Source organism: Chroicocephalus ridibundus, chromosome 2 (genome assembly GCF_963924245.1).
Source record: "Chroicocephalus ridibundus chromosome 2, bChrRid1.1, whole genome shotgun sequence".
Lineage (NCBI taxonomy): Eukaryota > Metazoa > Chordata > Aves > Charadriiformes > Laridae > Chroicocephalus > Chroicocephalus ridibundus.
The window spans coordinates 131,154,407-131,181,552 of NC_086285.1; the positions used below are offsets into that span (position 1 = coordinate 131,154,407).

Here is a 27,146-nt window from a genome sequence, read left to right on the forward strand (position 1 = left end):
CCCGCATGGGGACACAGCCGGCCAGCGGCAACCCCCTGTCGCCGCCACGCAACCGCTGGCCGCTCCCCCACCTTGTTAGAGGAGTCTAACCACGTGACCCGGTGGTCACGGCGGGAGGGGCGGGGCGGGGCCTTTCCACACGTCCCCGCCGGGCCCGGTGGATGCCGGGTAGGTCGCCGCGCCGCAGCCTGGCGGAGGGCGCCCGAGGTCCCGCCTCCCGTGAGGGCCGTCGGCTATTGGTCGGGGTGGTGCCGGGGCGGCCGCGGATTGGCTGCTGGAGGGAAGGGGTGGGGGGGAGGGTTGCGAGCCGTGGTGGAAGAAGCGGGTGAGGGAGCGCGGCCGCGGCGGACGGCGGGTGAGGCGAGCTGCGGCGTGGCGAGGCCGGCGGGGCGGTCGGCGGTCCCTGGGCCTCCCCTTCCTTCTGGGTAGCCCCTCTCATTCGCCTCCGGTCCTGGGTGGGTTAGGGGCGGTGCGGTGCGGGAGGGGGAGCGGGATCCACGCCCGGAGGCTGCTGCGGGCCGGTGCCGTCGCCGGGCAGCGCTCAGCTCCGCCGGCTCGGCCGGGGCCGCCTCAGCACTGGGAGGCCTGTGTGGGGGTGGAGGGGTCTTGCCTTGTGGGGTCTCCCCCTGTGAGGGTCTGCCCTCAGGAGCTCCTGAGCCGGCGCCGAGGGGAGGTGAGTGCCGTTCCACTGGAAGCGGATACAGGCCGCTCATGGCGGCCCGGTTTATAGCTCCTCTCCCCGGGCAGCCTGGCAGCGCCGAGGGCACATCCAGGGCAGGGCAGGGTAGGTGGCGGGCGGGCAGCGGCCTTGGGAAGGTGCGGTGTTTGCGCCGCCTTTCCGGAGAAGTAGAGTGGCGTGGAAACGGCTCGGGGGGTTGGGGTCGAAGCTCTCGGTTCTGCAGGGAGAGAGAGCGAAATTGAAGCCCTCTTGCTGTGATGGGAGTGACAGGTCACGGGGAATCATGTAAATAAAAGATAATCTGGAGAAATTACAGGGAAGTTTTAAAGGGAGGCTTTAGAATACAGAGTGTATGAAGGAGCCTAGTCTTAAGGGATCTGGTCCTTATTTTCCTTTTCTGCAAACTTATGATGGTTGCTTTGTATACCTTTAGTGATACTGCTGCTGCACGCAGGTTCTTCTGCAATTATTACAGATAAGTAACTTGCTAGATGCTTGTTTTTATTTTGTTTAACAAGCTGTCAAAGTTCCAAGTACTGAGTGTGAGTATAGTTTGAATCCTGACATCAACCGTAGTGCATTGATCTCTGTCTGATAGCGTCAGTGAGACTTCGTTAATATTTACATGCTGTCCTCAGACAGCCACAGTCCTCTGTAGCTCTTGTGAAGACAAGACTTAAAAAGACTAAATGGAAAGGAAATAATTCTGTCTTCTGATACCCACTGCTTAGGTGATAAAGAAAAAAGAAGGGAGATGAGTTTTCTGCACATCAACTCTAAAAGTTCCAGTTAACTGTCACTGAATCAAAATAATTTCCTTCACAGAGATCACCAGCTGAAATCTGATCACTGTGTCTAGGAACTCAACATTGTTACAAAGAGAGATTTGGGGAGGGTGTGGTGTGTGGGCAATCAAACATTTAAAATACTTTTTCAGACAAATACACCCTTTTGTTAATAAAATTTGCATGCTCTTGTTTCTCAAAGATGTAGTAGAAGGACTGGAATTCACAGGAATGACTAGGGAGGTTTGAATGTCTGGCAGGACAGTGTGGGTGTATGGTTATGTCTGTATAGTATAACACTATAGTATGATTGAGCCATGTTGAATGATTTCATTTATCTCTCCATGGGGTCATATTGCACCGTGTAGGTATAATCTCTGCCGAGCAAAGGCTTTTGATTAGACTAGTGTTGAAACATGGCGTTTTTTATTCTCCATCCTTAGTTGGCAAGATACAGTAACATGGGTAAGATGTGATGGATATAGTTTTGCATTTTGAGGTATATATGGTTGGGCTATATTTTTAAGAAAGCTTTGGCAACTTCTATTGCAAGTGTGTGTTACTTTCAATTCTTGCTTTTGATTTCATGCTGATTTTAGCTTAGATATTAGCTTGATTGTCTCTGTAGTATTTGTTGACTCTTATCTCTCTTTGCATATCTTTCCAAACAGGTGTTTCTGAAAGTAGTAGGGCGCTTCAGTATTTGTGGCTTCCAGGCCAAAAAATAGACCTCTGTATTTGGCTGTATGATCTCTGCCAAATACTTACGTTACTTATAACTGGTCTGTGTTGATTTGGGAGAGGGTATAATCCTTTATCAGGAGATTCTTCCTGCCTGTTTGGCTTGCTGTTGTTGCGATAATTTTTTGTTGGCTTTATCTTTCTTTATTACTTCTTTAATATGTTTCGTTATGGATATAATTTCATGAGATGACCTTGGGTCATGTGTCAGTCTTAAAGACTGTGAAGATAGGCGTGCCCTAGTTCTCTGCTAAAATAGGGAGGAACCTGCTCTTTTTGCCTATGATTTTTGATGTGGTTGGTGTTCCTTTGAAACCATGCTTCTTTGAAAATTTTGTACTACTTTATGATACACATACCCTTTCAATTTAAAGACCAGACCTTTCATTTTTCAGATTCCATGCGTTTGCTTATTCTTTGTTAAGGCTGATCTGCTACATCAAGCCGATTAAGTCATTCTCTTTCATTTTTTGTGTATCTTACATGAATGAGAGAAACTTTATTTAGTAAGAAAAACGTGAATATCGTATTTCTTCTTAAGAGCAAGAACTGCTAATTGGAAAGGGAGTTGGACAAATGCAACATTGGAAAATACACATAGGAGAACTTCAATTTGAAAGCAGTTGCATCTGATTTTTCTTTCTTTTCATCTTTCATGTGAAGGACTTGCTAGAAAGCTTGGCAAAGGGTTCCATTTCATATTTACTGAGCAGTAGGCCTTATGTGTACAGCCTCCAGAGCCTTTATATTTATTTCATTAACAGTCTGTAATTTCTAAGTGGTATTATCTCTCAGCTTTGTAGACTGATATTTGATATGACAGTATTGAATGAAACCTGCAAAAGTGGGGGCAAAAGAGAGTTCAAGGAGGTAAAGTGAGAACCCCAACACTCAGAAATGTAGACCCTCCTCATTTATGAACCTTGGAATTCCTGCGTATTTCCATATCAGAAAGAAAGTTCTTCAGCCCGGCTAATTCCTGTGTAAGTGGAGTTTTATAAATTAAAAACCCATGAAATTCCAACCCTCACAGTGAAATGCAATTCTTTGTTTTATTACTCTGCTAAACTCTTTTGGGAATCTTGTCTATAACTACTGCTTATCTTTGTAATAGGATTGCTTAAGTACAGCAGAAGGACCGTGTTTTATAGCAATATTACTATCGCTTGGGGCATTTTATTGTAGTAATGGAGTTCTGTAAGTTTTAGGGGAATTAAACTACTATTATTTTTAGTTTAAGTAGCATAAGGAAGACAGAGGGTAAATAAAGCAAGCATCAGTATTTTAAAAGAAGGTATTATTCTAGCTTACTAAAAGCAATAAATATTTAACTCCTGCTTCTGAAATTGGCATCTATACAGAGTATGAGAGAAAAATTTGCTAATGTTTTCATTCTTGCTGCCCAGCAGTTTCATTTGGAATGAACCCTTTCTGTTCTTGGCACATAAAATAATTGTGAAATAACTGAGATTTATGAAGAAAGGTATAGTGCAATATCATGGAATCATAGGGTTGGAAGGGACCTCTGGAGATCATCTAGTCCAACCCCCCTGCCAGAGCAGGGTCACCTAGAGCAGGTTACACAGGAACGTGTCCAGGCGGGGTTTGAATGTCTCCAGAGACAGAGACTCCACTACCTCTCTGGGCAGCCTGTGCCAGTGCTCTGCCACCCTCAAAGTAAAGAAGTTCCTCCTCATGTTTAGGTGGAACTTCCTACGTTCAAGTATGTGCCCATTACCTCTTGTCCTGTCCCCAGGCACCACTGAAAAGATCCTGGCCCCATCCTCCTGACACCCACCCTTTAAGTATTTATAAGTGTTGATAAGATCCCCCCTCAGCCGTCTTTTTTCCAGACTGAAGAGACCCAAATCCCTCAGCCTTTCCTCATAAGAGAGGTGTTCCAGTCCCTTAATCATCTTGGTAGCTCTCTGCTGCACCCTCTCCAGCAGTTCCCTGTCCTTCTTGAACCAGGGAGCCCAGAACTGGACACAGTACTCCAGGTGCGGCCTCATCAGGGCAGAGTAGAGGGGGAGGATGACCTCCCTCGACCTGCTGCCCACACTCGTCTTGATGCAGCCCGGGATGCCATTGGCCTTTTTGGCCACAAGGGCACATTGCTGGCTCATGGTCATCCTGTTGTCCACCAGGACTCCCAGGTCTCTTTCCACCGAGCTGCTTTCCAGCAGGTCAGCCCCCAACCTGTACTGGTGCATGGGGTTATTCCTCCCCAGGTGCAGCACCCTACGCTTGCCCTTATTGAATTTCATAAGGTTCCTCTTTGCCCAGATCTCCAACCTGTCCAGGTCTCTCTGTATGGCAGCACAGCCTTCTGGTGTGCCAGCCACCCCCCCAGCTTTCTGCCATCAGCGAACTTGCTGAGGGTGCACTCTATATAGTCTGGAAGAAATGAGTATCAAGTTTGTCTGGGGATAGTTTTGGAGAACTAATAGATCTCATAAAAGTATCAAGGTGGTACTCTTAGAAGCATTTTCCTTTTAGATAACAAATTAACCATCATAAACCATGATGGGTTTCCTTAGTGCCAGGAGCTAAGGAAACTAATCCAGGAACTGGTTGGTACTCTGCACTCTTAAGATTGACTTTGGTCACTTTATTCTGCAAAAGCAAAGAATAGGTCATTGACAAGAGCAAGGAGTTGATGACCCCAGTCTGAGGTGCTTTTAGAAGTATCTACAGAAGAATCAATGATTTATAATGTGAACTATAAATAATCGTTCTACTGAAGTAGTTGTTTTGTTGAATGAATGCTCTTTTGTGTTCAAAGTCTTGGCACCTGGAGTTATAAAATGTCACCTTCCTGGGTCTTTTGGATCTCATTGAACAAGTTTCTAAAAGTAATCACTAATATTTCAGAAGTTGCTTTAGCTAATTTCTGAGCTGTTCAAGATGAATTTCATTAGATGCAGTTATCTTGGATGCTTATAACTTTTCAGAGTTGTCTATAACCCCTTCTAATACCTGTGTCTGTCTTTTAGACTATTCTGTCGTCTTTTTATATGATTCTTTTTATACTATTCTGTCATCCTAATATTATGCTACTTTTTTTTCTGCATCTGTTTTTGTGCCTTCAATCATTTATCTTGTCAGTTTTTCTGTCATTCCTTTACCTCTTTTGCTCTCAGTTTCTTGAGTTCTAGACCTGCCCTGATTTCTTCAGAGGAAGTTCTAACACTCTCTTGCTACTTCTGTCCAAATTGTCTCTGTTATTAAAGACTCAGTCCTCCCAGTTGATCAGAAACAAAGTGAAACCTTTTCTTCGCTTCCTGAAACAAAGCATGACTCTGACTACATCTGGGGATTTTTAAACTAATGACTTGTCTATCTGTTGAAAGAGCAGTGTATCAGGATACAGTCATGTTCAACAAATCTGAACTTCGGAATGAGGAGGAGCACATTGCATGTATCACATTTGGAACAGGTTTCCCCTTTTGAATGAGCATTCCCATCTCTTTTATGTCACTGCATGTCTACAGTGACAGGTATGATGCCAAATCTAATGTGGGGCATGTAGAAAGACTTGTATTCTTCCTGTTTTAAAAAACACAGCAGGTGCAATATGATCAAAGATCCGTACAGTCCATACGGTTGTTTGTCTAAGGGAGGATCAAGTAGATGGTAGTGCTTCCCTAATAGACTTTTCCAGCTTTCCATAAAGAATTCCATTACTTTTTATGTATGACTGTAGCTTATATTCATGGCTGTTTGGTAGGTAGCCCATTATTCTTCTCTCTTGTTTTTCATGTAACAGTTGCAGTTTCCATTTTAATCTCATGGTGCTTGGCTCTTTTTTTAATTTTTTTTATTTTAATAGCTTTTTTTATCTTATGTTTTCGTTAGTCCTTCTTTAGCTGATAGATTTTTAGTTTTTTCTTAGTTTATTCAGAAACAAAAGAAAATCCTGTTAGGAAATGTATTTACTTTCTTTGGCAATGAGAAACTAATACCAACTTTTTTTTTTTTTTTTTTTAAGCCTGTCTTAAAAAAGGATAACGGTAGAGTTGCAGCGTTCCTGCCAAGTTTCCACAAGAAGCAGGTTATTACTAAGGAACTGTAAACTGTTGAAAAAAAACATTTGTAACGGAAACAGTGATGGTTTAACTGTAATGCTTGTGGGCACTTTCAAACAGCATAGCTTTTCCATCTCCTGACTTTCAGACTTCCCAAGTACCAGTTCCTTGCTGCTATGTTGCATTAGTCATAGCTCTGTATATGTATAGTGTCTTCAGCAACACTGTTGTTCATACTACAAATATGTTGCTCAGGGTGGTTCAACAGAGTGTTGTTTCTAGCCTGATACACAAAACAAACATAAACCTAAATCTATGGCTTCCTCTTTTTTTTTTTTTTTTTTTTTGGTGGCATACAGTTATCGGTGGCATCCAAGTTATGACTGATGTAGAACACAGTTAAAGAAAAACTAGACTATTTTCACTAGAGGAGCAATAAAAACATCTTGATTTAAGTAAACAGTAGTACATATAAACAGACAGAATTTGAAATCTGTCCAACTTTATAAATCGCTTGAATATTTTCAGGTCCCACATCTACGCTATTTCCTGTCACTTTCTTGCATTAATCATTTTTCCATGTTTCCTTTCTCTGTTGTGGGAAAAAGAAGGGAACAGCAAAGCTATCGGAGAATATGAACGAAGAGAGGTGATCAGCTTTCTGTAGTTTGTTCCTGCATAGAAATGGGTTTTAGATAAGAGTATGGCCCTTTAATCTTAGTGGTAGTCCCCGGCGGCAGGCATTCCATAGTGTTAGGTGCTCACTTAGAGCTGTTGAACACCATCATCTGTCCAAGCTCAAGTGAGCAATCACTTCCCCAGCTTTTTAATCGTTAACTTTGCAACAGCTTTGATTTCCTAAAAATGACACTACTAAAAAATCTTTGTCACCTGTAGCAAGTAGATGCCTTCTGAATGCCTATGCTTTGCAGTACTAGGAATTGTTGTCACCTAATACATCTTGTTTTCAGTAACTGTTTCTAAAGCTTGGGGTTTTTTAGGAATACACGTAGCAGTTTACTTCTGTATATGTTCCACAATGTGCATCTAAAGTTCTTGTGTTTCTCGTTTCAGAAATACTATGGAACCTCCGCAGCCCTGTAGGTTTGGACGGCTTAAATCCAAGTTTGGAAAGGTTTTTTCCATTCCAGATGATTTGCTGGCTTAAGCGCTTAATTAGGATGGCTTTTGAACAAGTTGGATTAAACATGGAATCAGTAAGTTTTTCAAACTTGCTTCATGTTTTCAGAAAATCAGGTATAGAAAGCACTTCATATATTTTAGTTTGTGCTTATCTATTCCATCATAACACTTCAAGTACACTCAATACTTGTATGATTCTGCATTGCTGAAAAAGTATGAAGTTTACTACTTGGACAGTGAAGTATTGAGTAATATATGTTAAAAATACCGATCAGTTCTTTCTAGCTCTAATAACAAACTGTTTACTTTGTAAACATTGCTTTTCATGCTGCACTTCTATGTCTGTTTTGAAGCTGAAGGAAAATTTTCAACTGATTTTTAACAGGGATGTTAATTCTTAAATAATCTTATGTCTTTGTACTTACCTGGGAGATGCGAAAAGCCCCATGAAACTGAGATGATTATAATTGTGCTATATTTACCTCTCCTGAAAGTGTTATATTCTCCTGAAAGTGTTACAGTACATGAGAGCAACGTGGCTGTGTTCTTTACTGGGGAAAAGGAAGAATGTGCATGCATAGATCTCCTCTTGGAGGAAAGTGTTTATAGAGTTTTCTTTGAATGCTTAGCAGAGCGAGAGTGAGCAATCTGCTACATATCAACTGTTTTGTCACTGGGACCTTTAGGAAGCTATTTTGAGTATAAGTATTGACCTCAATGCTGTAATCCCTGTAAGCTGTCAAAATATTTTAATGTTTTAACAATGGGTAAATTCTTAACAGCTATGTGCAGTACTTAGAAGAGCAGTCCTTACACTGGATTATTGTGGTAGAACCTTTTATCAATCTTGGGAATCTATGGAGAGGAAAATGTTTATACATCGTAAATTAAAATTACCAATAAGAATTTGTATTTTAGGATTTTATTCAAGCTTTGATATGAGATTTCATGCAGTGTAACTTGAAAATCTCATTCAAAGCATGAAAAAATTCTGAAAAATTCAAAGCATGAAAACATGCTGGACTACCATGGGTGTTGCTGTGGTCATTGTCAGCAACATCTTTCAGCATAAATAGGAGGGAGGAGCAAGTTTTTAATCTGTTTTTCCCCATTCCCTATTTATATCAAGCTTGTGATAATGCAATTACATTTCCAAATGTCAGCCGTTCTGGACAACAGCAAAACACTGATGCAATAAGAGCGTATGACTAAGTAATACTTCGCAGACTTGCTCTGCCAGTGCTTCAAGTCAACAAGAAGTTGTGTGAACTTGGGTAGAGCAGTGCTGAGACTCATTAGCTCAGCTGAGCAGTGTGCTGACTTAATTTCCATACCTTGTGGCACAGCTTGCATGCATTTTTCTGAAAATATTGCCTGGCATATCTTGAATTACCAAAACTGAGTCATTAAAAGTTTTAGTGCACCAAACCACTGTTGTTGAACAACTCCAAGGGCATTTGGGCACCAAATGTGTTTGAGGATCTGGGTGCTAGTCAGCATCTCGTCTGTGGTCTGAGCAATCTCTAAACAAGTTTTGCCACTTGTTCAAAATGCACTGCACTTATGCTGGTAATACAGTCTGGTCTCTTCTGCTGTTGTGGAAGTACTTCTGTAATCAATTAAGCCTTCCCTTGACTAGTATTATTTTTTCCAATGCAACGTTACTTTGAGGCTATCGCCAACAGTTCTGCATCTAACATGAGAACATGTTGTGAATAGTGAGGCTGTAATACCGTGGTACTGTTTGTCAGTCACTTTTTCTTGAAGCCTCCTGATCTACCTGCTATTTGCTCAGCCATATAGACAAACAGTCATGTGAGGTCTTTGAGGCATCCAAAATACAGAATCAATAGAGTACTCTGCATGGAAAAAGTTTGTGTTCAACTTTAGCAGCATATTAAGCGAGAGAATGTATGTTTCACAGAATGGAAAAAATGGGTGTGAGTGGATCAATGGCAAAGTTGCAGCTCTGATGTGAGGATCTAGCATAGCATGTGCGCAGTGCACATTTATTTTGTCAAAACTTATGCATTCCAATAAAGCCAGAGGAAGGAAAGATACTTGTTTGGAAATAGGCAAAATGTTTGTGTGAAATTTCTGAGATAACCTAATCTGGGGATAAATACTGTGGAGCATAATTTTTTCTTTTTAATAGAACCCTCAAAATCTAAGAGTAGTGATCTTTGCTTAGTATATCAAAATGTTATTCAGCTGTGTGTTGTGAAACTCCCACAGCTGTACTACACTAATCACATAGGCAATATTGCCATGCCAGATGAGGGTTATTTCAATATTAATAGCCTAAATTTTATCTAAGTTTTCTCTTTTGGGCAGCCTTCTAACAGGATGTTGAGTTTGCTTGAAGCTATGAGCCTTTAAAAACTAAGATCTGAGTAGTAAATTCACGTCTACAGCCATAAGTAAACACTGGCCAAGTTTTTAAAATTACCATACAGTGTTCTAATTGTTTACTAACAATGTACTCTGTGTTAGAGTCTTCCCATTATTCTTTTTCTTCTTTGAATTGTTTTTGTTGCCTTTCCCTGTGCTGAAATCTTCCCTACGTCCCTATGGGTGTTTTTTTTTTTTCGCTCCTGTTCTGGCTCATTTTGTAGTATTCTCCTAAGATTAAAGTCTCATTTTATTTTGTACAACTATGGTAAACAGTAGAGCAAACATTCCCATCATTAAGTACAACAAAAGAAAGCAAATACCATCCCTGTTGAAACAAAGTAGAAATCTGAATTGCAGTAAAAACAGTTCTGATGGAGCCAGGTGCGTTGAGGTGCTGTGGGCAGTCTTTTTGAGGTGAATGTATTTTATTAGTTTTTTTTTAGAATCGTTTCATTCTTACGTATTTATTTTCCCCCTTGTACTTATCTTTGCTCTTTAATTTCACAGTTACATTTTCATGCTTATGCTAGCTGATGGTTATTTTTATTAAGACTGGTAGACACTATTCCTGTATTAGAAGAGCTCTTAATTAAAAAAAAAAAAATAACTGGAGAAATGTAGATTTATATAACTTTATGAATTTTTCATGATTCAGTGGCTTTTCTTGAAGCACCTTAAAAAGAGGTGTCTGACACAATGCAGATTCTTTATTGTCTTGAAAATAGATAAATTATGCTTTTGAAGATGCTTCCAACTCTTGAATCCTATGTTACCTGATCTGTCACTTTGAACTTAAACTTAATGCAAAGGCTCTCTTGAACTTAAACAGCCATAGCTATATTGTAATGACCAAAACAAATTTTGTGCCAATTTGGGTATAGAATGCAAGAAGTTCACTGATAAAAATTTCAGCGTGTGTATATATATATATACATTCCATTCTATTCTAGCATGAAAGGTATAACTTTAAATATGTTTAGCAAAGCATAGTATGGAATGATACGGGAAAACTATTCCAGTATGGTATAAAAATCAGTTACTTAACACCTGGCTTCTTTTTTCTTTCATCTAGGTGCTTTGGTCAAGCAAGCCTTATGGTTCATCTCGAAGTATTGTAAGAAAAATTGGTACTAACCTCTCTCTTATACAGTGTCCGAGAGTTCAGTTTCAGGTAGGTTTTCTCAACAGTTTAGAATATGTGTTTCACTATACTTATAAAGGGGTTTGCTCTTGCATCAAAAGATTTTAAGCAAATATGCAGTTCGTTTAAATAAATGACTAGAGGGTTTGTAAAAGAATCAGTTTACTTCCGTTCGTCCCACTTCCAGTTCAGTTTTTCCAAATACGGATTCTTCAGCTTCTGTACTGCCTAAAACCTGAATCCATGTTCCTGTAACACACGTAATGAAACTCGAAACGTTTTTTTTTTTCCTAAGGGAATTGGAACTTCTAAAATGAGGGAATACAATATAAAAAAGTTATTCATGGGAAAAAATATATTCATAAGGGAGAAAAATGTCAGAAGCATTTCTATAAACTACTTATAAGCTAGACTTAAAAGGCATGTAAAGATGAACAGTGTTACTTAAAAATATTGGGGAAAATAAACAACTTTATCAGAAAGTAAAAAAATTACTAACAAGATGACGTGAGTACCTTGTTTGCTTTTGTTTTAAATACAAGGCTAGCACTGTATAGGTGAAAGGGGAACATCAATTCTGTGCAGCTTTCTGTTTGACTTGTTTGCTCTTAACTTCAACTGCATATAGCGGGAGGGTAAAGAGTGAGGGTAAAAGCTTAAGGAGGAGAAAACCCTTGCTTTTTATAACAAGTCTTTGGGGAACAGATGGGAAAATTGAAGCTGTTACGCATAATCTCTTCAACTCTGTGTGTGTTAGGATTAGGGGGTGGGTATAGAATTGGAGAAGTATAGTGTTTGAAACTCAAGCTGAGAGAGGAATGTTTCTTGGGTCGAGCAAAGGTGGGGAACAAAAAGATGAATGGTGGGAATCCACCCATGCTAAGACAAGGTAATTTCCACACAGCTAAATTTTTCACTGTTTAAATTAATTTCTTTATCCTATATTAAATGTATGAACAATGTTTAGACTTGAAATTATAGTAGCAAAATCAGATAGTTCAGATTACCATAGAAGCCTTTTTGGTGTGATAGCAAAAGCCGTGCTAATATTTTGCCTCTCTCACATAATTACACTGAGAAACTAGGGGGGCAACCATCTCCCACTACTAGTGGGTTGGTGAAACTTAAAAAATAAATATATACATTGGGGGGGCAGGGATTTGTGCAGGTGAGAAGGACAATGAAATGACATGCTGAGTGTAAACATTTGGATATATAATTAAGTAATTATGCTAGCAATAAGGCTCTGTGTGCCTCAGATTTGAAAGGAACTGAGGTCCTCCTGTAATGTGTCTGATTTTCTGTACTGTAAAGGCCATACAAGGGAAGATGACGCTCACTTGCAGATAGTTAGCTAAATACTGCCTTTCCTTAATATTGTCATAAATGTCATAAAAGACATTTCTGGTTTATGTTCTTGCAAAGAGCTGTAAGATACATCTGGGGAATCTGTTTCTGAATGTATTTAGTGTTGAAATAAAAATATGTATATGTCTTCATCTGAATTCTGTGTTAGAATAAATAAAATATTTGCCTTTTTTTCCTCTTAAAGAGATATTTAGTCAGCTTTGCATAGATTCTATGTACAATAAGTATAAATATTCATCTTCTATTAGATGAAAGGATCCTAAAAATAGAAGTGCAATTGTCAGAACTGATTGAATTAGAAACATTAATTTCAAAATTTGAGCCTTGAAACACATTAAAATTTATGTGGCTTATGCAGGCTTTAAACTATTTTAATATACAAAATGCTGAACATGTAAAAGTGTGATGCTAACATCTGTTTTTTATGTCTTTATCTCAGCATTAAGATTCTATAGTGAAGTTCAATACTGGTCTCGAGCGTTTTTATGCTGTTGCAACTGACACTTTCCTGTAGCTGTCTCTTCCTCTTTCTTTCTTGCCAGCTTTAGCTATATTATGAAAGGACCATGCACTGAACCTTGCTGTAAGTCACTTTATTTAAAAACCAAAGCAAACCTTGCTTGCCTCATCTGAGGGTGCATGTATATCATCAGTGTTTCTAACTTTATCTAAGAGCAACAGAATTTCCACGGGTGTTTATTTTCCTTATGATAAATGGATAAGAGATATTGAAAGAATGTCTCTGTTATGTTCATTCTTTCTTCTCTTCTAGCATGCTTTTGTTCAGCTAGTCTGAAAAAAAGAGTAGTAGCCTAACATTTTGATTTTTGAGGTCTACTGAATGTTGTAGTATATGTCTCTATGGATCTTGCCATAGTCAACGCCTAAATTAATTGCCGCTTATGTATCCAGTAAGTGGTGGCAGAGCTTGCCTTATATACTGTATATGGCATGAGCAAATGAAAATGGTTCACATAGTTCTTTTGTATGTCATATTTTTTAGGCTTATCTGTAGTCTTTAGGAGAAAATAAAGTTAAACTTGCCAATATAGCCTAGGTAGATTCAACCAAACCTACAATACTGTCTCTCAAGATACTATCCTTCAGCTGCAGCATCTATCTTCTGGTCTCATGCTTCTCCTGTTTGTCTGACAGCAACCTGATAACTCAATAGAAGTCTTCTAAGGAATTGGCGTGCATGTAGCAAACATCAGAATTTACTGGGCTAATTTGAAAAATCATAGCAAGTTTGTCTTACCTGAAGAAATATTTCCAAATGTTTAATATCTGACTGTATCAGTAATTTGAAATTAGAGTTCTTATTCAAGCCTTAAATATGTAAAAATATTTGTTCTACATTCCATTTCCTGGAGCAAACAAAAAGTAGGGATCCTGCTTTGATATTCTCCTAAGCAGCATTGCCATAGTGTAGGCATGTTTGCCTAACACATGAAAGGTACCCAGTTCAAAACAGGGCAGAAGCATGGGCAAGGCTGACTTTTTGGGAGTTGGACTCAATGATTCTTTCTGGGTCCCTTCCAACTCAAGATATTCTATGACATCAGCCCAAACAATACAGTGTGTGTAGCCTTTTCTTTAGAAATTTGTGGAATAATGGGTCTGAAACCCACAGATGTGTGTGCAGCATGCGTGCACGCTAAAATAGGCAAAAAAGCTTGTGAAGGAAGAGCAGGGGAAGCAACTACCTAGTTGCCAGAGAGAGAAAAGCAGGTTACTTTCACTGTTCTATGCAGTTCCTGCCATCCAGTAGAAGTGGGCCTCTGTTTTAAGCTCTGTGTTCTCCATTTCAGGTGCTGGCAGAGCACTTGTCCAAATTTTCTTCAGCTGAGATTGGCTGGAGGAGTAGGGTAGTCACAGAGTTGTTAAAGCATCATACTACAGGCAGGCAAAGGTTTTGAGATGGGTGTTGGCTTTTAACCTTTAAATTAAAGTAAAAATCTTGCATTAACTTGAAATTCAAAATCCACTGCTGTGGAAGGCCTTGTTGTTTTTAGGGATAGAGAAAAGAAACATCTGTATATGGGGTAACAAGCAGATTCTGTTTACATATAAATACGAATAAAAAAAAAGTAAGAAGAAACTTGCATCACAATATAACAGAAGGCTTGCTACTGAATGTTGGATTAGAAGTTATTTATCTCACAGTACAGGAAACCTGGCTGTGGTAAATGCATTCCTTACTCTTGCTCTATAAAATTATTTTTGATGCAAGTGTGTGTAGTGCCTTTATTTAAATGTGCCTTCCATCTTTTCATGGTAATAGTTCCTCATGTGGCCATTACTGTCAGGAAAATTTGTATCACCTGCAAGAAGTGGCTAACATATTATGGGTTTTTTAAATTGCCATTAACATTAATACAGATGCTGTGGTCATGAAAACGTTTTATTTTAAAAAAGAAAAAAGCTAAGAAAACCTCAAACAATGAAAATCCTAACATGCAATATAGTATTCTCTAGACTGTTTTAAAGAGAGGCAGACTGTGATGGTATTAGGCACAACTGTTAATGTGATAAACATATTACCATCTGTGCTGATGCTACCTGGAAAAAACCCTGTTGTTTCCAAATGATCTGATGGTGCCAATACACACTCCTGGGAGCTGTGATAAAGGCTCACATACAAGTTGCGAGGATGTGAGGTGAAGATGACTAATCTCAATTTCCAAAGCTGTTTGTAACAACTCCTGGGGAAAAAAACAACTCCAAAGCCACAACTTCTATCTTCCTGGGACTTGAGTATCAAAGGCTACAACTAAAATACCTGTGAATGTTCTTCAGATATCATTTCACCCTTCCCGAACTGCAGTCCTACTGTCATAGCTCTGCTACAAATTCAGGTTAATGCTAATATTTCATAGCTACTGCTACATAATAGCTTCCTCTTCCAGAGGTGAGTTGACTTGAAAATTGACCTAAGTGCTAACAGGCTGGATCCAAACTGTCTTCACAGACTGTTACATACTACCACCATCTTTGTCATTATTAGTAGCTTCTTGGCCACTGCCAGCAGCAGGCAGCACTTAAGCAGCTGCAACGACTCGTGCAAATTTGCCCTGTGGATTGTAAGTAATACAAGCAAAAGAGGTACCATAGTTGCATGGGAAATAAGTAACTCAAGGTGACAGAATGAGTAGAAGAAATTACTGAAAGATGTTTCAGTAGCTTTTATTCACTAAGATACTGAGACCAGGCTGCTCAGTAGCCCAGTGACTAAGTACACATGCCCTTGTCTAACCCGGAGAAGCAGCCAGTATTTCAAAGTAGATTTGAAACCATTTTGTATAGTTGTGGCTGTGGAGCGTGTATTGATGGTCCAAACACTTTTTCAAATCTCCGCTCAGGTTGCTTAACTGTAAATGTAAGAAAGGTTCCAGCCTCTGGAGCCTTGCTCACCTTTGGCTTCAAGCGGCTATCAAGCTAATGGCGGAACCATGGATTGCATCCTGCCTCTCACTCAAAGTCTTTGAGATTACTGAGCTAGTAGAAATGGGGTTTTGTCTTCCCCCTCCCCACCCCCCCGCCCCGTGTAATGTGCACACCATTATTCTTGTACAGAAATTCTGGAAGTTGTAGGGGAAGGGGAACACACTTCAACGGAATTTCACTTTCAAAATAATACTAAATCAGAGCAAAAGACTTAAAAGTACTAGTAGCCTTAATGTCTCTTTTAACTTCTGGTCATTAATATAGTTTAAAAACATATTATTTGAGTTAATATAGCAAACTACTTGAGAATGTTGATGTTTGTCTTTAAGGTAACATTTGCATTGGATATTTAGTGTTCAGTAGTGTCATGTGATAGGATATGTAGTTAGCTGTGAACCTCTGTAAAGTGTCCAGCAGATTAGGTTGAATAGTTTGAAGTCAGTGAAATGGTTCTGGACCAAGCCCAGAACAGAAATCAGCGTGCTAAGGCTAGAGATGTGTTTTGTGAATGTATGTGTTAATAGTTACATGTAGCCTCACTAAAAGTATTGGGTAAAATAACTGTGGTTTGGGCTGGGAATAGTGATTCTAAAACCTTCAATCTTGTCTTTAAAATTTAGCTTACTTCTCATGCCACAGAAGGAATCCATCCTCATCAACTTAGAGAAGATGCAGTGGCCTCCTTTGCAGATGTGGGATGGGTTGCTGAAGAAGAAGGTGAAGTCTCTACAAGGCTCAGGTATGCTCTGCTCCTCAAATCTCCTCTTTGAACTTCTGAAACGAGAGGAAGAAGCGTAGCTTCTCTCCAAAGAGAATCTACTATGCATTGCAATTAATGGAGAGCACTTGAACGCTGGGAGGAGAGAGAATGAAGAGTGATAGAAAAGGTAGGGTCTGGAAAAGGAGTAGAGGTTAGACTAAGAAGATTATGGATGAAAGACTGGTTTGAGAACATATAGGAGATTGGCTTTATACAAGGAAGACTGTGGTTTTTATTTACTTATTTATTGCAAAGAATTGCGTGTGACACCTTCAAGCAACCTGGTCCCCACAAAAATGTCTACTGTGGTATGACACAATTGCTAATGCTAATTCTCCAATTCTCCTGAGATTTTCATTAATATGGGGCGGTGTACTGTACAGCTTCCTAATTAGCAACAATGGTCATTCTGACAATCCAATAATTGGCACATTGTTTTTCACCTTTCTGGTTAAGGCTCTGCAGTCTGCTAAAGACAATTTAAAAATTAATGGTTTATATTTAATCTTCAATCTTCATAACAAAAACAGGCAGGGAAGCATGTGAGCACCTGTGTCCAGAATGATGGGATAGGTACCGTTGTGTACCAAGAGTACTCCATAGCACTGTAACTGCATGGAACAGGTTGGCTGAAGTGATGAAGTTCTCTATTCCAGCCTACCCAAATTGCTGCTCTGACTAGCCAGAAACAAAGGTGCAGTTCTGTAGCGCAGAGAAAGTTTTTCTTCTCAACAAACTAACCTTCCAGAGAAAGGCACAGATTATTGGCTTCAGAGCTTACTGGAGGATACTGTTCTTAATTTGAAAGCATGAAATAGGTTAGTAATGACCTAGATGCCCTCCAACATGACTTGCCACCGTGAAGCTTTGCATACAAACATTCTGGCACTGCCACATTAATTTCACAAACTCAGAGGGGAGTCACAGAAATCAACGCTTGTTTGGGAAATGCTATTTGTAAATTCTATTTGATGTGAAGGAAATTAACTGGCCAATACTACTTCTGTTTGCACAGAAATGTTTTGTTTAAGGATTGAACTGTAAAGCTATTATGTTTAATGGAGACAACAGGGAGAATAGCTCTTTGGTGCTTCAAAGAACCTATAACGAAAGATGTAGGACTTGCATATGTGCTGAGACGTCTGCATGTGAAGGGGGAAGGGGGACAGATGGATGTGGGATGGGACTAAAATAATCCTGCAGATATATAGTGACCTTAAGGCAAACAGCTTATAATGGAGGCATGGTAAGTGAATTACTTAGCAAATATGAGTATTTCAGTGTGCACCGTTTATTACGTCTTTTGCACAGTATCATGTAGTGGAGCTAGTATGCATTAGGTGTTTTCCAGGCATTTGAAATTCTCTGTTTTGACAAGATCACATAGGTGTTACTGTTAAATATATATTCACTGTATACTTCAATAAACAGCCTTGCAGACTTAGTTTTTTTTCTGCAAATGCAGTTTTATAGGGGAAGCAAATGAATGACAAATCATTTTTCCCTTCTCCCTAGTCGGAGCAATAGTGGCGATTCAGTCAATAATATTTTTCCACAGTGTTAGATTCCAATCAAGACATTTCCTTAAGACACGATTACTGCTCTGAGTGGAAAATACTCTTTGTTATATAGCTATTTTGCTCCTTCAAAGAGTTTCTAGAAGGCAGGTTTTCGAGTGGAATGACCATGGGCTCCTTCCACCTTAATTTAGGGAGAGCAGGGAGATGGCTGCCGTAGGAAGCATCCTGTTCTCTTCTCAGTTTTAGTTGTCCTCTGCTCCTGTCTGGATAGCAACACCTAAATTTTCACGTCCTTGATAATATTCAATTCTGCTTGATCAAATTTTTGCAAGTTACGCTGATGTTTTCTGTCAGTGGCGTGAAGACTCAAATGTATGTCTAATCCTGGATTGTGGTGGTCAGAGCACAAGGCTTTTTCTAGCCTTCAGTCTTGGCTCTTGCTTTAAGTCTAGCACAACTGCAGATCTAAAGCGATGCGCATCCAGAGTGATGGGGCTGTTAAGCTGTATTAGTCTGGAGTGATTCTACACACACTGAAAAGTCGTATCACTAGCCACTGTTCTTATTCTCATGTTTGAATAAATAATGGAAACCTGACCTGCCTGAGAAGTTTTGGGGTTGAAGTTAAGGGGGACTAAGGAGTTAACTATGTGGTCATATTTTGCAGTTATAATGGTTATGATAATCCTTATCAATTCTACTTATAGAATCATAAAATAGTTTAGGTTGGAAGGGACCTCTAAAGGTCATGTAGTCCAGTCCCCCTGGAATAACCAGGGACATCTTCAACTAGATCAGGTTGCTCAGATACTTGAGAGGAACCATTTAAAAATGTTGGTGTCTTCAGTGAATATAACTTCTTGTGCTTATTTGACTGCAGGTGCTCAGTAATGCTTCAGGGTTTAACATAGCTTAAGCTTTGGTGGGTAATAAGAGAAGGCAACAGTTGCACTTTCTTTCTCCTGCGAGAAAGAGGAGGGAAGCTTATGGACTCTTTAAAACGGTATGAAGTTTTCATCTCTATAGTTTTATTTGTGTTAGAAAACTAAATAGAAGACCCTTTCTCATTTACTGATAAGCAACTTCTGTGTCACAAAGCTGTTTCATGTACTCCATACTCCCACCACTGTTAAAATGGAGGACTGTCCCTTCAGAAGTCCAAAAAGTACAAAAATATGCTGTGGAACTAAGAAACTCTTCCTTTTTCTTCTTCAAAGGATTCAACTACAAGTGACTATTTGCAGCCCATGGGGGGAAAATGGTAGCACTTAGGAGAAAAAAAATTAAATCTTAATTCCAACAAAAAATAAGTATGAGGCAGAGAAATAGATTGGAGGTGAGGGGGAATGTATTTCTTTTTTCTCCTGAAAACAAGGAATCCACAAAAAGCTGTCCAGGGGAAGAGAAGAAATACATCCAGTGATACAAACAGAAAGGATGTGATGCTCTTACTTAATTTAAGCTATATTGTGTTTTTGTGGAAGTGATTTTTCTGTAAAGACAATTTTGAAGTCAGGCCTTCGACTTGTATTCCTGGTTTGTATGTAACGTTGTGTTAGTTTTATCTATTGCAAAGCCTTTAAAAAAAGAATCTTGTGATATTTTTGTTACAGGGCAGAAGTTTGGTCAAAAACAGCCCAGCCTCTTTCAGGTGAACTGCATCATTCTGGAAGGTCCCCATGCAGACAGATGTCCTTACAAAACCCGTTGGAAGAAGAACAAGTGTCCAGGAGCACAGTGATCGCAAATGAAGAAGCTCTGCAGAAGATCAGTGCTCTAGAAAATGAACTAGCCACTTTAAGAGCACAAATAGCCAAAATTGTAATCTTGCAAGAACAACAGAACCTGACAGCAGGTATTGAATTTGCTGTACTCCTAGCAAAAATTAGTTAATGGATTTGTTCCTTTAATAATTAATAATGTGCTAATTTGTTGCTGTGAGAAATGTCAACACTGAACACTTCTCCATATTGTTTTGGTTAGTTTGGTAGACAGGCTAACCAAGGGACACAGAATAGGTCTGGAAGACAAGAGACCTGCCAGACTTTCTGTATATCCTCGTATTCCAAAAGTCTTCATGTTTGTGTGAAAGTCTGCCAGAATTCTGAATCTGTGGATGATTAAAGAAGTATTAAACAGCTTTCAGAGCAAAGCTCACGATAAACATGAAGGCTTAAACCAAACTAAAAGAATGTAACTTAAGTGTTAGTAATTAAATCTTCCCATCCAGTAATGAAATAGGCTTTCTGATATTGTAAAGTAATTATACAAGATGCTAATTACGCTTTTTGAACATGTAATATACATCTCAAGTTTATGAAATAAATAACAGTAAAGGAGATTAATTGTTTACTGGGATCAGAGACATTGTCCAGATGGAACCAAAAGTGGTGCACTGTTCCTAGTAGTAAACAGCATAATTTTCCTGAGTTTCTTTCTCCTCTTTCCCTCATCTCTGACTGCATTCTAGTTCTAAGTCTGCTATCTCCAAAGATTAGTGGGAGATGCCCCTTGTCAACTGCAGATGACAGCCATTCAGTTTTCACGCTTTCCTGAGGTCACTTAACAAGTCCAGTTTTGCCTCTGTTTATGTATAACATCACATTCTGATTCCTCAGGTTCTCTTTAGTCTGTGAACTAATAATAGCAGTTATGTTCTTTTTCCTTAGCTGTTCATATTCAAAACTATGGAATGGTTTTAAGGATCACGTGGCTTAACTCTTGTAATTATTGGAGGGGTGTGTGTGAAATAATTAATAACTTATTTTTCATTATTTTCCCTTTACCTCCATTTATTAATTAAATTTGGATTTGATTTTATCATCTTTACCTCCCTCTTCTGGTAGAATAGAGTAATGACACTGTGTGTATGCCAGCATCTACACAGAGTAGGCTTTGTGTTATCTATATGCGTATCTTCACACACTTTATACTCCAAGCGTCAAAACTCTGGTTTGATTTGTTTTTGCTGATTTCTTTAAAGGTGCATTTGAGCGGAGGTTTCTTCATTTATTTGTCAAGCGATTGCTGCTATTACATTTGTAACATAATTTTTACCTAAAGAATACAGGGAACTTGAAATCAAGATTATAATGGAATCTCTGTCTTCAGACAGATGACTAGCTGGCTTATAAATCCTTAGCCTCAGAGAACTGGAATAAGCTTCAATTTAAGCACTACTTGAGCTCTGAAATTTATATTTCAGAAGTCTTGTACGGTAACTTCTTATTTGTGATAAGCAGGAAGAAACACTGCTTACACGGCAGATTGTACGTCATTCCAGCTCAGTACTTGCCTCTCAGAAGAAAGTGAAATGCTGGTAATAGTAGGAGTGGAATATAACTAAAAGACGTCATGACACCCATCCCATTGCAGTAGAGACAGGAATGCACCTAGAATTTGAACTGGAGATCCAAAGAACGCCTCTCACTCTCCGACAAGGACTTCTATGTGGCTTTTCAGTTGAGTCTGCCTAGGTGGTTTAGGAATGGAAAAGTTATGCGATAATCTAAAGAAAGCAGAGGGGAGCCAAATGAAGCTGTTATATTCTTACCTGAGCATTTGTGAGATATACAAGGGATTTACAAGTAAACTAATATATAATGCATGTTTTATTTGTAGTTGGGTCAAGTCTGGTTGCTTCAGCTGCTGTCCCTGGTGCACCTCCACCACCACCACCTCCTCCTCCTCCGCCACCGCTCCCACCCCCAGGTCTACAACAGAGTATGTCTGCAATTGAGCTCATTAAAGAAAGGAAAAACAAAAAAATGAACTCTGGACAGAACCTGACAGAAAATGGGCCAAAGAAGTCTGAAATACCAAACATGCTAGAAATCCTCAAAGACATGAACAGTGTGAAACTACGCTCAGTGAAAAGGTAATAAATATAAATAAATATCAGTGTACTAACATTTGCATTAATGATTATGACTCAGAACTATTTCAACGTGAGACAGATGCTGATGTAACATCTGACGAACAGAATGCAAAAGCATTCACAACTTCTGAAGCTTGGTTTTGGACTATGTTAATGCTTCTCACTTTTATTTCTAGATCATCAGAAGGTACAAAATCTAAAGTGGCTGACCCTACAGATCCTGCAGCATTAATAGCAGAAGCGCTCAAAAAGAAATTTGCTTATCGATACCGAAGTGACAGCCAAAGTGAAACAGAAAAAGTGATTCCAAAGACTGAAACGAAGACAAAGACTGAGGTAGTGCTGGTGAGTATTGTGGTTCTGAACACGTGCTTGGATGAAATTACAGTTGTTGTGAAAGCCAATGTATGTCTTTCTGCCAACACAGGCAAATACCTGTGAGTTAGCATCCCTGTCCACAAAGCCCTGTGAAGTACTGCTGGTATGCCAGGATTTTACCATCAAGTCTTAAGATTATGGATTGATATTAGGAAAAATTTCTTCACCAAAAGGGTTATCAAACACTGGAGCAGGCTGCTCGGGGAAGTGATTGAGTAACCATCCCTGGAAGTATTTAAAAGACAGGTAGACATGGTGCTGAGGGACATGGTTTAGTGGTGGTTGATGGTTGGACTCAATGATCTTAAAGGTCCCTTCCAACCTTCTATGATTCTGTGATTATGTACTCTTTTGGCCCAAGTTTTAAAAGCCCTGTTGCAGTTTTCTTATTTTTTTTTAAAACAAAAGTCTTTTGTGTTGCTACGAGCATGCAATATTCTGAAAACTCGATTCCTAAGGGCTCATACCAGAATCAAATCTGAACTGAGTTTGCCTGTTATTACCAACCTTAACCATGCAGGTAGTGCACGTGAAATTCTGAAGCAAGCTCCTGAAACATGTCAGCCATTCCTAGGAACACAGAAAGCAAATTGTTCAGATCTGTGTTTCTTCTAATACTTGGAAATGCCGACTAAATAAAAACCAGTTTCTTTATAGTGTGAGGATGTTAAAATGAAATTATATTTTAAATCCACATTGTGATACAAGTTAGCGGCTTCTAGTTTATTTCAGAGTGGTTTGAATTGGAAGTAAGGGGGTTTTAAGCAGTGAATGTTCAAGTTTCCAGCACTATGCGCTTACTTAAAAAACAGGCTAGTATAGATCCGTTGTGTTAGTAAGCAATCCTTGAAGCCTGTGCTATAGCCCCACAGAGGAAGAGTAAAATGTTATCTTTCCCTTGGTGCATTTGGAAAAATGCACAAAAAAACCTCCAAAAGCTGGCCACACTCTGAATTAAGTTTTGAGGAAAATAAGATTCCCAAGCCACAGATCTCAGGATTTCTGAGTATTTCAGCTTACTAGCGTTGACTGACTTGCCTTTAAGGTATATTCCTGTAATGTTTAGACTGTTCTTCATAACTAAATGGCTAGGCATTCCCCAAGAATCACTGTTTTTTCCCAGCATTTCTGGGGGTTTATGGAAAAGAACATGAATTGGCAATGTTTTATTTCTATATGGGTTTTTCATGACTTTCCAGTTTTGAAATTTACAGTCCATCTTTTGAGATTTAGGATCATCAAGTTCTCAAAAGCTAAGAAAAGGGAAGGTTTTGTTAAATGATAGAATGTTGATCCATAATGAGCTAATAAACATCTGTCATCAATTACTTATCAATATGTAACTTCTTTGCTAGATCAGTCCTCGGATGATATCCTCGTATGATAGTTTTTAAAAGAATTTGCACAAAAATGCAGGATAGAGTAAGAACAGAAATACTGTTAAACTGCTGCTAGAGCAATTGGTCGTCAACTTGTAAAGATGACTGCATCTGTCATCTTATTCTGCTGTGGTAGAGCTGAACTATCTCTAGTCTGAGCTGCTCCAGCAGATGGTTACCTGCCTTATCTGAGCCATTTCAGGTGATTCCTGACACAAGTTTCCCTTTAACGTGTGGCTATGGGGCGAGTGAAATCCACATGCAAAGCAGCCGGTTGAGAAAGGAAGTTATCTCTGCCCAGGCTCTGGTTTTACCCACAACTGGGACGGATAATAATTCAGCTAGCCGTTTCTGTTGAAAGCAATCTGAACATGTTTCTGGTTTCCTCCTCAGTTTGGACCGCACATGCTGAAGTCTACAGGAAAAATGAAGACTTTAATTGAAAAATCTTAATGTATAAAGATCACTACGGGAAAGACTGTTAAACTGTTTTGTCTGACATCATCTATGTTGCAAATAGCACTAGTACTGAGTGGTCTCTTACAACACAGGAAAAAACCTAATGTGAAATGTCGAATTGAAGCACTAAACATGGCTGTATGTGATTTATCAAGGGGAATAAATTTTACCATTATACTCAGGTCTTAATTTTGTATTCAAACCTGGCTTTTTACTCAGACTTAGGTGGTGGTTTTAGTTTACTAACACTAAGTTATATATACAACATTTGTTGTGCATAACTGACCACCTTAAAAATGCGTGTACATGTTAATAACAATAGTGATACACCCTTAAGTTAATATCAGTTATTTGAGCTCTAACTGTAACTTGCACTACACTGTTTAGTCTCATACTGAATTTTTCATGTCAAAGTCTTTCTTTTAAACTTAATTTTAGCAAATTTTTAGCCCAAAGAAAACCTGAATGCATTCCGCTTCCTGCTGAAAGAAAGTGAAAACTTAATCTCCTGCAGAGGTCACCTGGTATGGGACATTTTAAGTAGTAGCACATTTTTGTGCAGGGATTTTTGCTTGCTTCAAATGAGTGTGCAAGGGTAAGAGAAAACCTACTTGTATCATCCTGTGGCCAAGGGCGAGTGCGGGACAAGTGAGCAAATCCTGCTGTGGGAGCCCCTGTGAGCAGGCAGTCCAATGAATTTGAAATAACCAGTAGACAGCAGCAGAGTAAAATAATTAATGTCAGAGCATGTGTTAACTAGCGTAGAAGTGGTGTAGACAAGGAAAAAAAAAAAAAAGGCTACACAATACCTTGGGGTGCAAGTTGCCAAAAGTATATTGCTCATCTCAGCTGTGCTAAGAGATGCTCACGGACACCTTTTTATCCCCAGCTGTCGCTGGTCCCTGGGTGGGTGTCCAGCAGCTGGGGACTGCACAAGCCCCTCCTGGTCCCCGTGGCAGGGAAGGGATGACGGCGGGACAGCGTAAGCTATTGCACAGAACCTGTTGTCCAGGGGGAGCCCTTCTGGGGACTTCCCCTAGCAGCGTTTTGCTGTCAGGCCCATCCAGAGCTAGTTCATTAAGCGACCACCTGAGCTCACTGCCCCAGCCATGGATACAGAAAAGAGCTCAAGCTAAAAATAAAATTCAGGTTGAAAAAAGCTGTTTAGGAACCAGAGAGCTACAACTTGGCTGCACACTTCAGCGAAGCCGAGCTTTGCTCCGGCTGTAGATGGGCACAGAAAAAGCTGAGTCTGGGTTCAAACACTTCATGTTCAAAGTTGATCTGGCTGCTGGAACAAGTACAAGTGCCTCTTGGAGCTTCTGTTTTCTAGGAAAAGAAAACAGCAGCACTTCTTCAATTCAGACAGACAGCTGAGTGGCTCTGACTGAGTTACTGAAGATGACCGACACTTTGCTGCTTGTAACTGGAGTGTAGATTTTTACAATCAAGGACGATGTTTTCTGGTGTGAAACTTGAAGTGCTGTTAATATGTACACAATGCAACTTCCATCAGTCTTACTGATAGGCCGCGAAATCCTTGTGTTCTTTTAAATGCCTTCAAAACACCTTTCTGAAAGCTAATTTTGGTTTCAGGTTTTGTATTTAATGCTGTATTGGCACTATATAAAATTAAAAGCAGTTAAAATAAACATTGCGTATGTGATTTGTGGTACTCTACAAATGATAGCAGACACAATAAAGTACGGTTTACATTCCATTATAGTGACTATAAATCAATGTAGTAACAACTTACTTGCGTCTCTTTCAGGACAGGACCACTTACCTTGCTGTGCAACAGGAATAACTGTAGGAGTAGCCCTAGAAGAGCACAGCGCTGATAATTCAGCGACATTCAGATAAAAACCAAAAGGATCAGGAATCAGGGAGAAGTTTAAGCCTCACCCCAGACTTAGCAGGAAGGTACATGTGTAACAGTCTCCCCATCCCCTGGTACGCTGGGTTCCCCTGACAGTCCCTTGCTGTGGCACAACCACCCCCCTCCCGAAGGGCCACAGCTTCAGAACAGCTGGCCCGGAAAACCTCTGCTGAAGTTTTCTTCTTTCGGAGATGAAAACCCCTTGTTAAAAGTGTTTCGATTTACATTATTTTAAATGAAGTTACTTGGTCCAATTAAATCATTAACAAGTAAAATTTAGGACATCACTTGCCCTATTAAACTAGGCTGAAACCTGAGAAACACCCGCACCAGACACTGCCAGTCCGAACTGCTGATGTGAGGTGCAAGTATCCAGCACCCCACAAACACAAAAACATGGCAAGCCCTATTAAGGATGTAAAATTATGGTTAAAGAGACATCATCTGCAGGAGAAAATAAAATCACAAAGCTGCCATCAAGTAAATTATTTCATACTTTTCTGAACCTTCATTTTTATCTTTCTACTTGAAATCTTTGACGTGCCCGATGCCACTGCCCATGGAAAAACGTCTCATGCAGAAGTGCTCAGAGGACATCGATGCTCACTGGGCAGAGACCTCGGGCATAACCCAAGGCCCGTTTGTATCTATGTGTGTCACTGAACAGCGCCGCCTACCCAGAGCAGATCCGTAGGTTAAAACAATTTACGGTGGGACCTGCCTCCATCCTGTCACCCATTTCTGTACTCACAGGGGCTGAGTGGCCATTAGTGGCTGTAGCACATTAATTACGCCCCTGGCAGGCATTCGCCCTCAGCTCTCATATGAAATATTTAAGCTGTAGAAATGTTCAAGTTACATATAGAGTTGCAGAAGGCATTTCTAGACAGCATGTTCGAGAAAAGACATCAATTTTTTTGTTTTTCTTAAATTCAGGCAAATGTCGGAAGCTTCCCCGTACGCTACTAGATGGGATTAGAGCCAGCCTTTCTAAATCCAGTCTGGCAGGAAAAGGCAGAAGCCCCTTCCCAGCAACGGTGGCTTAGAACAAAACCACTCCTGTTTCACTCGAGCACCTCGACAAGCTGTACTGGTTCCTGTCAGAGCAGATGACAGCAAGATTGCACAATCTTAAAGAGGCACGCGTCGTTTACAAATATTCTATTGA

At 39.7% G+C, this 27,146-nt stretch overlaps 1 protein-coding gene across 5 annotated transcripts; it reads left to right on the forward strand.

Annotated features, from left to right (window-relative positions):
• The first annotated feature begins 299 nt into the window (after positions 1-299).
• MTFR1 (mitochondrial fission regulator 1) lies at positions 300-25,824 on the forward strand. Of its 5 annotated transcripts, none has more exons than XM_063326966.1 (8): positions 300-355; positions 7,308-7,450; positions 10,843-10,941; positions 16,347-16,465; positions 19,620-19,861; positions 21,628-21,883; positions 22,060-22,228; positions 24,034-25,823. In XM_063326966.1, exons 2-8 carry the CDS (start codon positions 7,385-7,387, stop codon positions 24,091-24,093), a joined length of 1,011 nt encoding a protein of 336 aa, XP_063183036.1. In that variant the 5' UTR covers positions 300-355; positions 7,308-7,384; the 3' UTR covers positions 24,094-25,823. The 5 variants fall into 5 exon arrangements, with proteins under 5 accessions (XP_063183036.1, XP_063183039.1, XP_063183035.1 ...); XM_063326969.1 differs by having other exon boundaries at positions 301-455; XM_063326965.1 differs by having other exon boundaries at positions 306-425.
• The last annotated feature ends 1,322 nt before the right edge of the window (positions 25,825-27,146 follow it).

Excerpts from the sequence above, each read along its gene's own strand:
- MTFR1 (XM_063326966.1), top strand. The coding sequence starts at position 7,385 with ATGATTTGCTGGCTTAAGCGCTTAATTAGGATGGCTTTTGAACAAGTT. Across the intron at positions 7,451-10,842 it reads TTGGATTAAACATGGAATCA|GTGCTTTGGTCAAGCAAGCC; the intron begins GTAAGTTTTTCA and ends TCTTTCATCTAG. Across the intron at positions 10,942-16,346 it reads GTCCGAGAGTTCAGTTTCAG|CTTACTTCTCATGCCACAGA; the intron begins GTAGGTTTTCTC and ends TTTAAAATTTAG.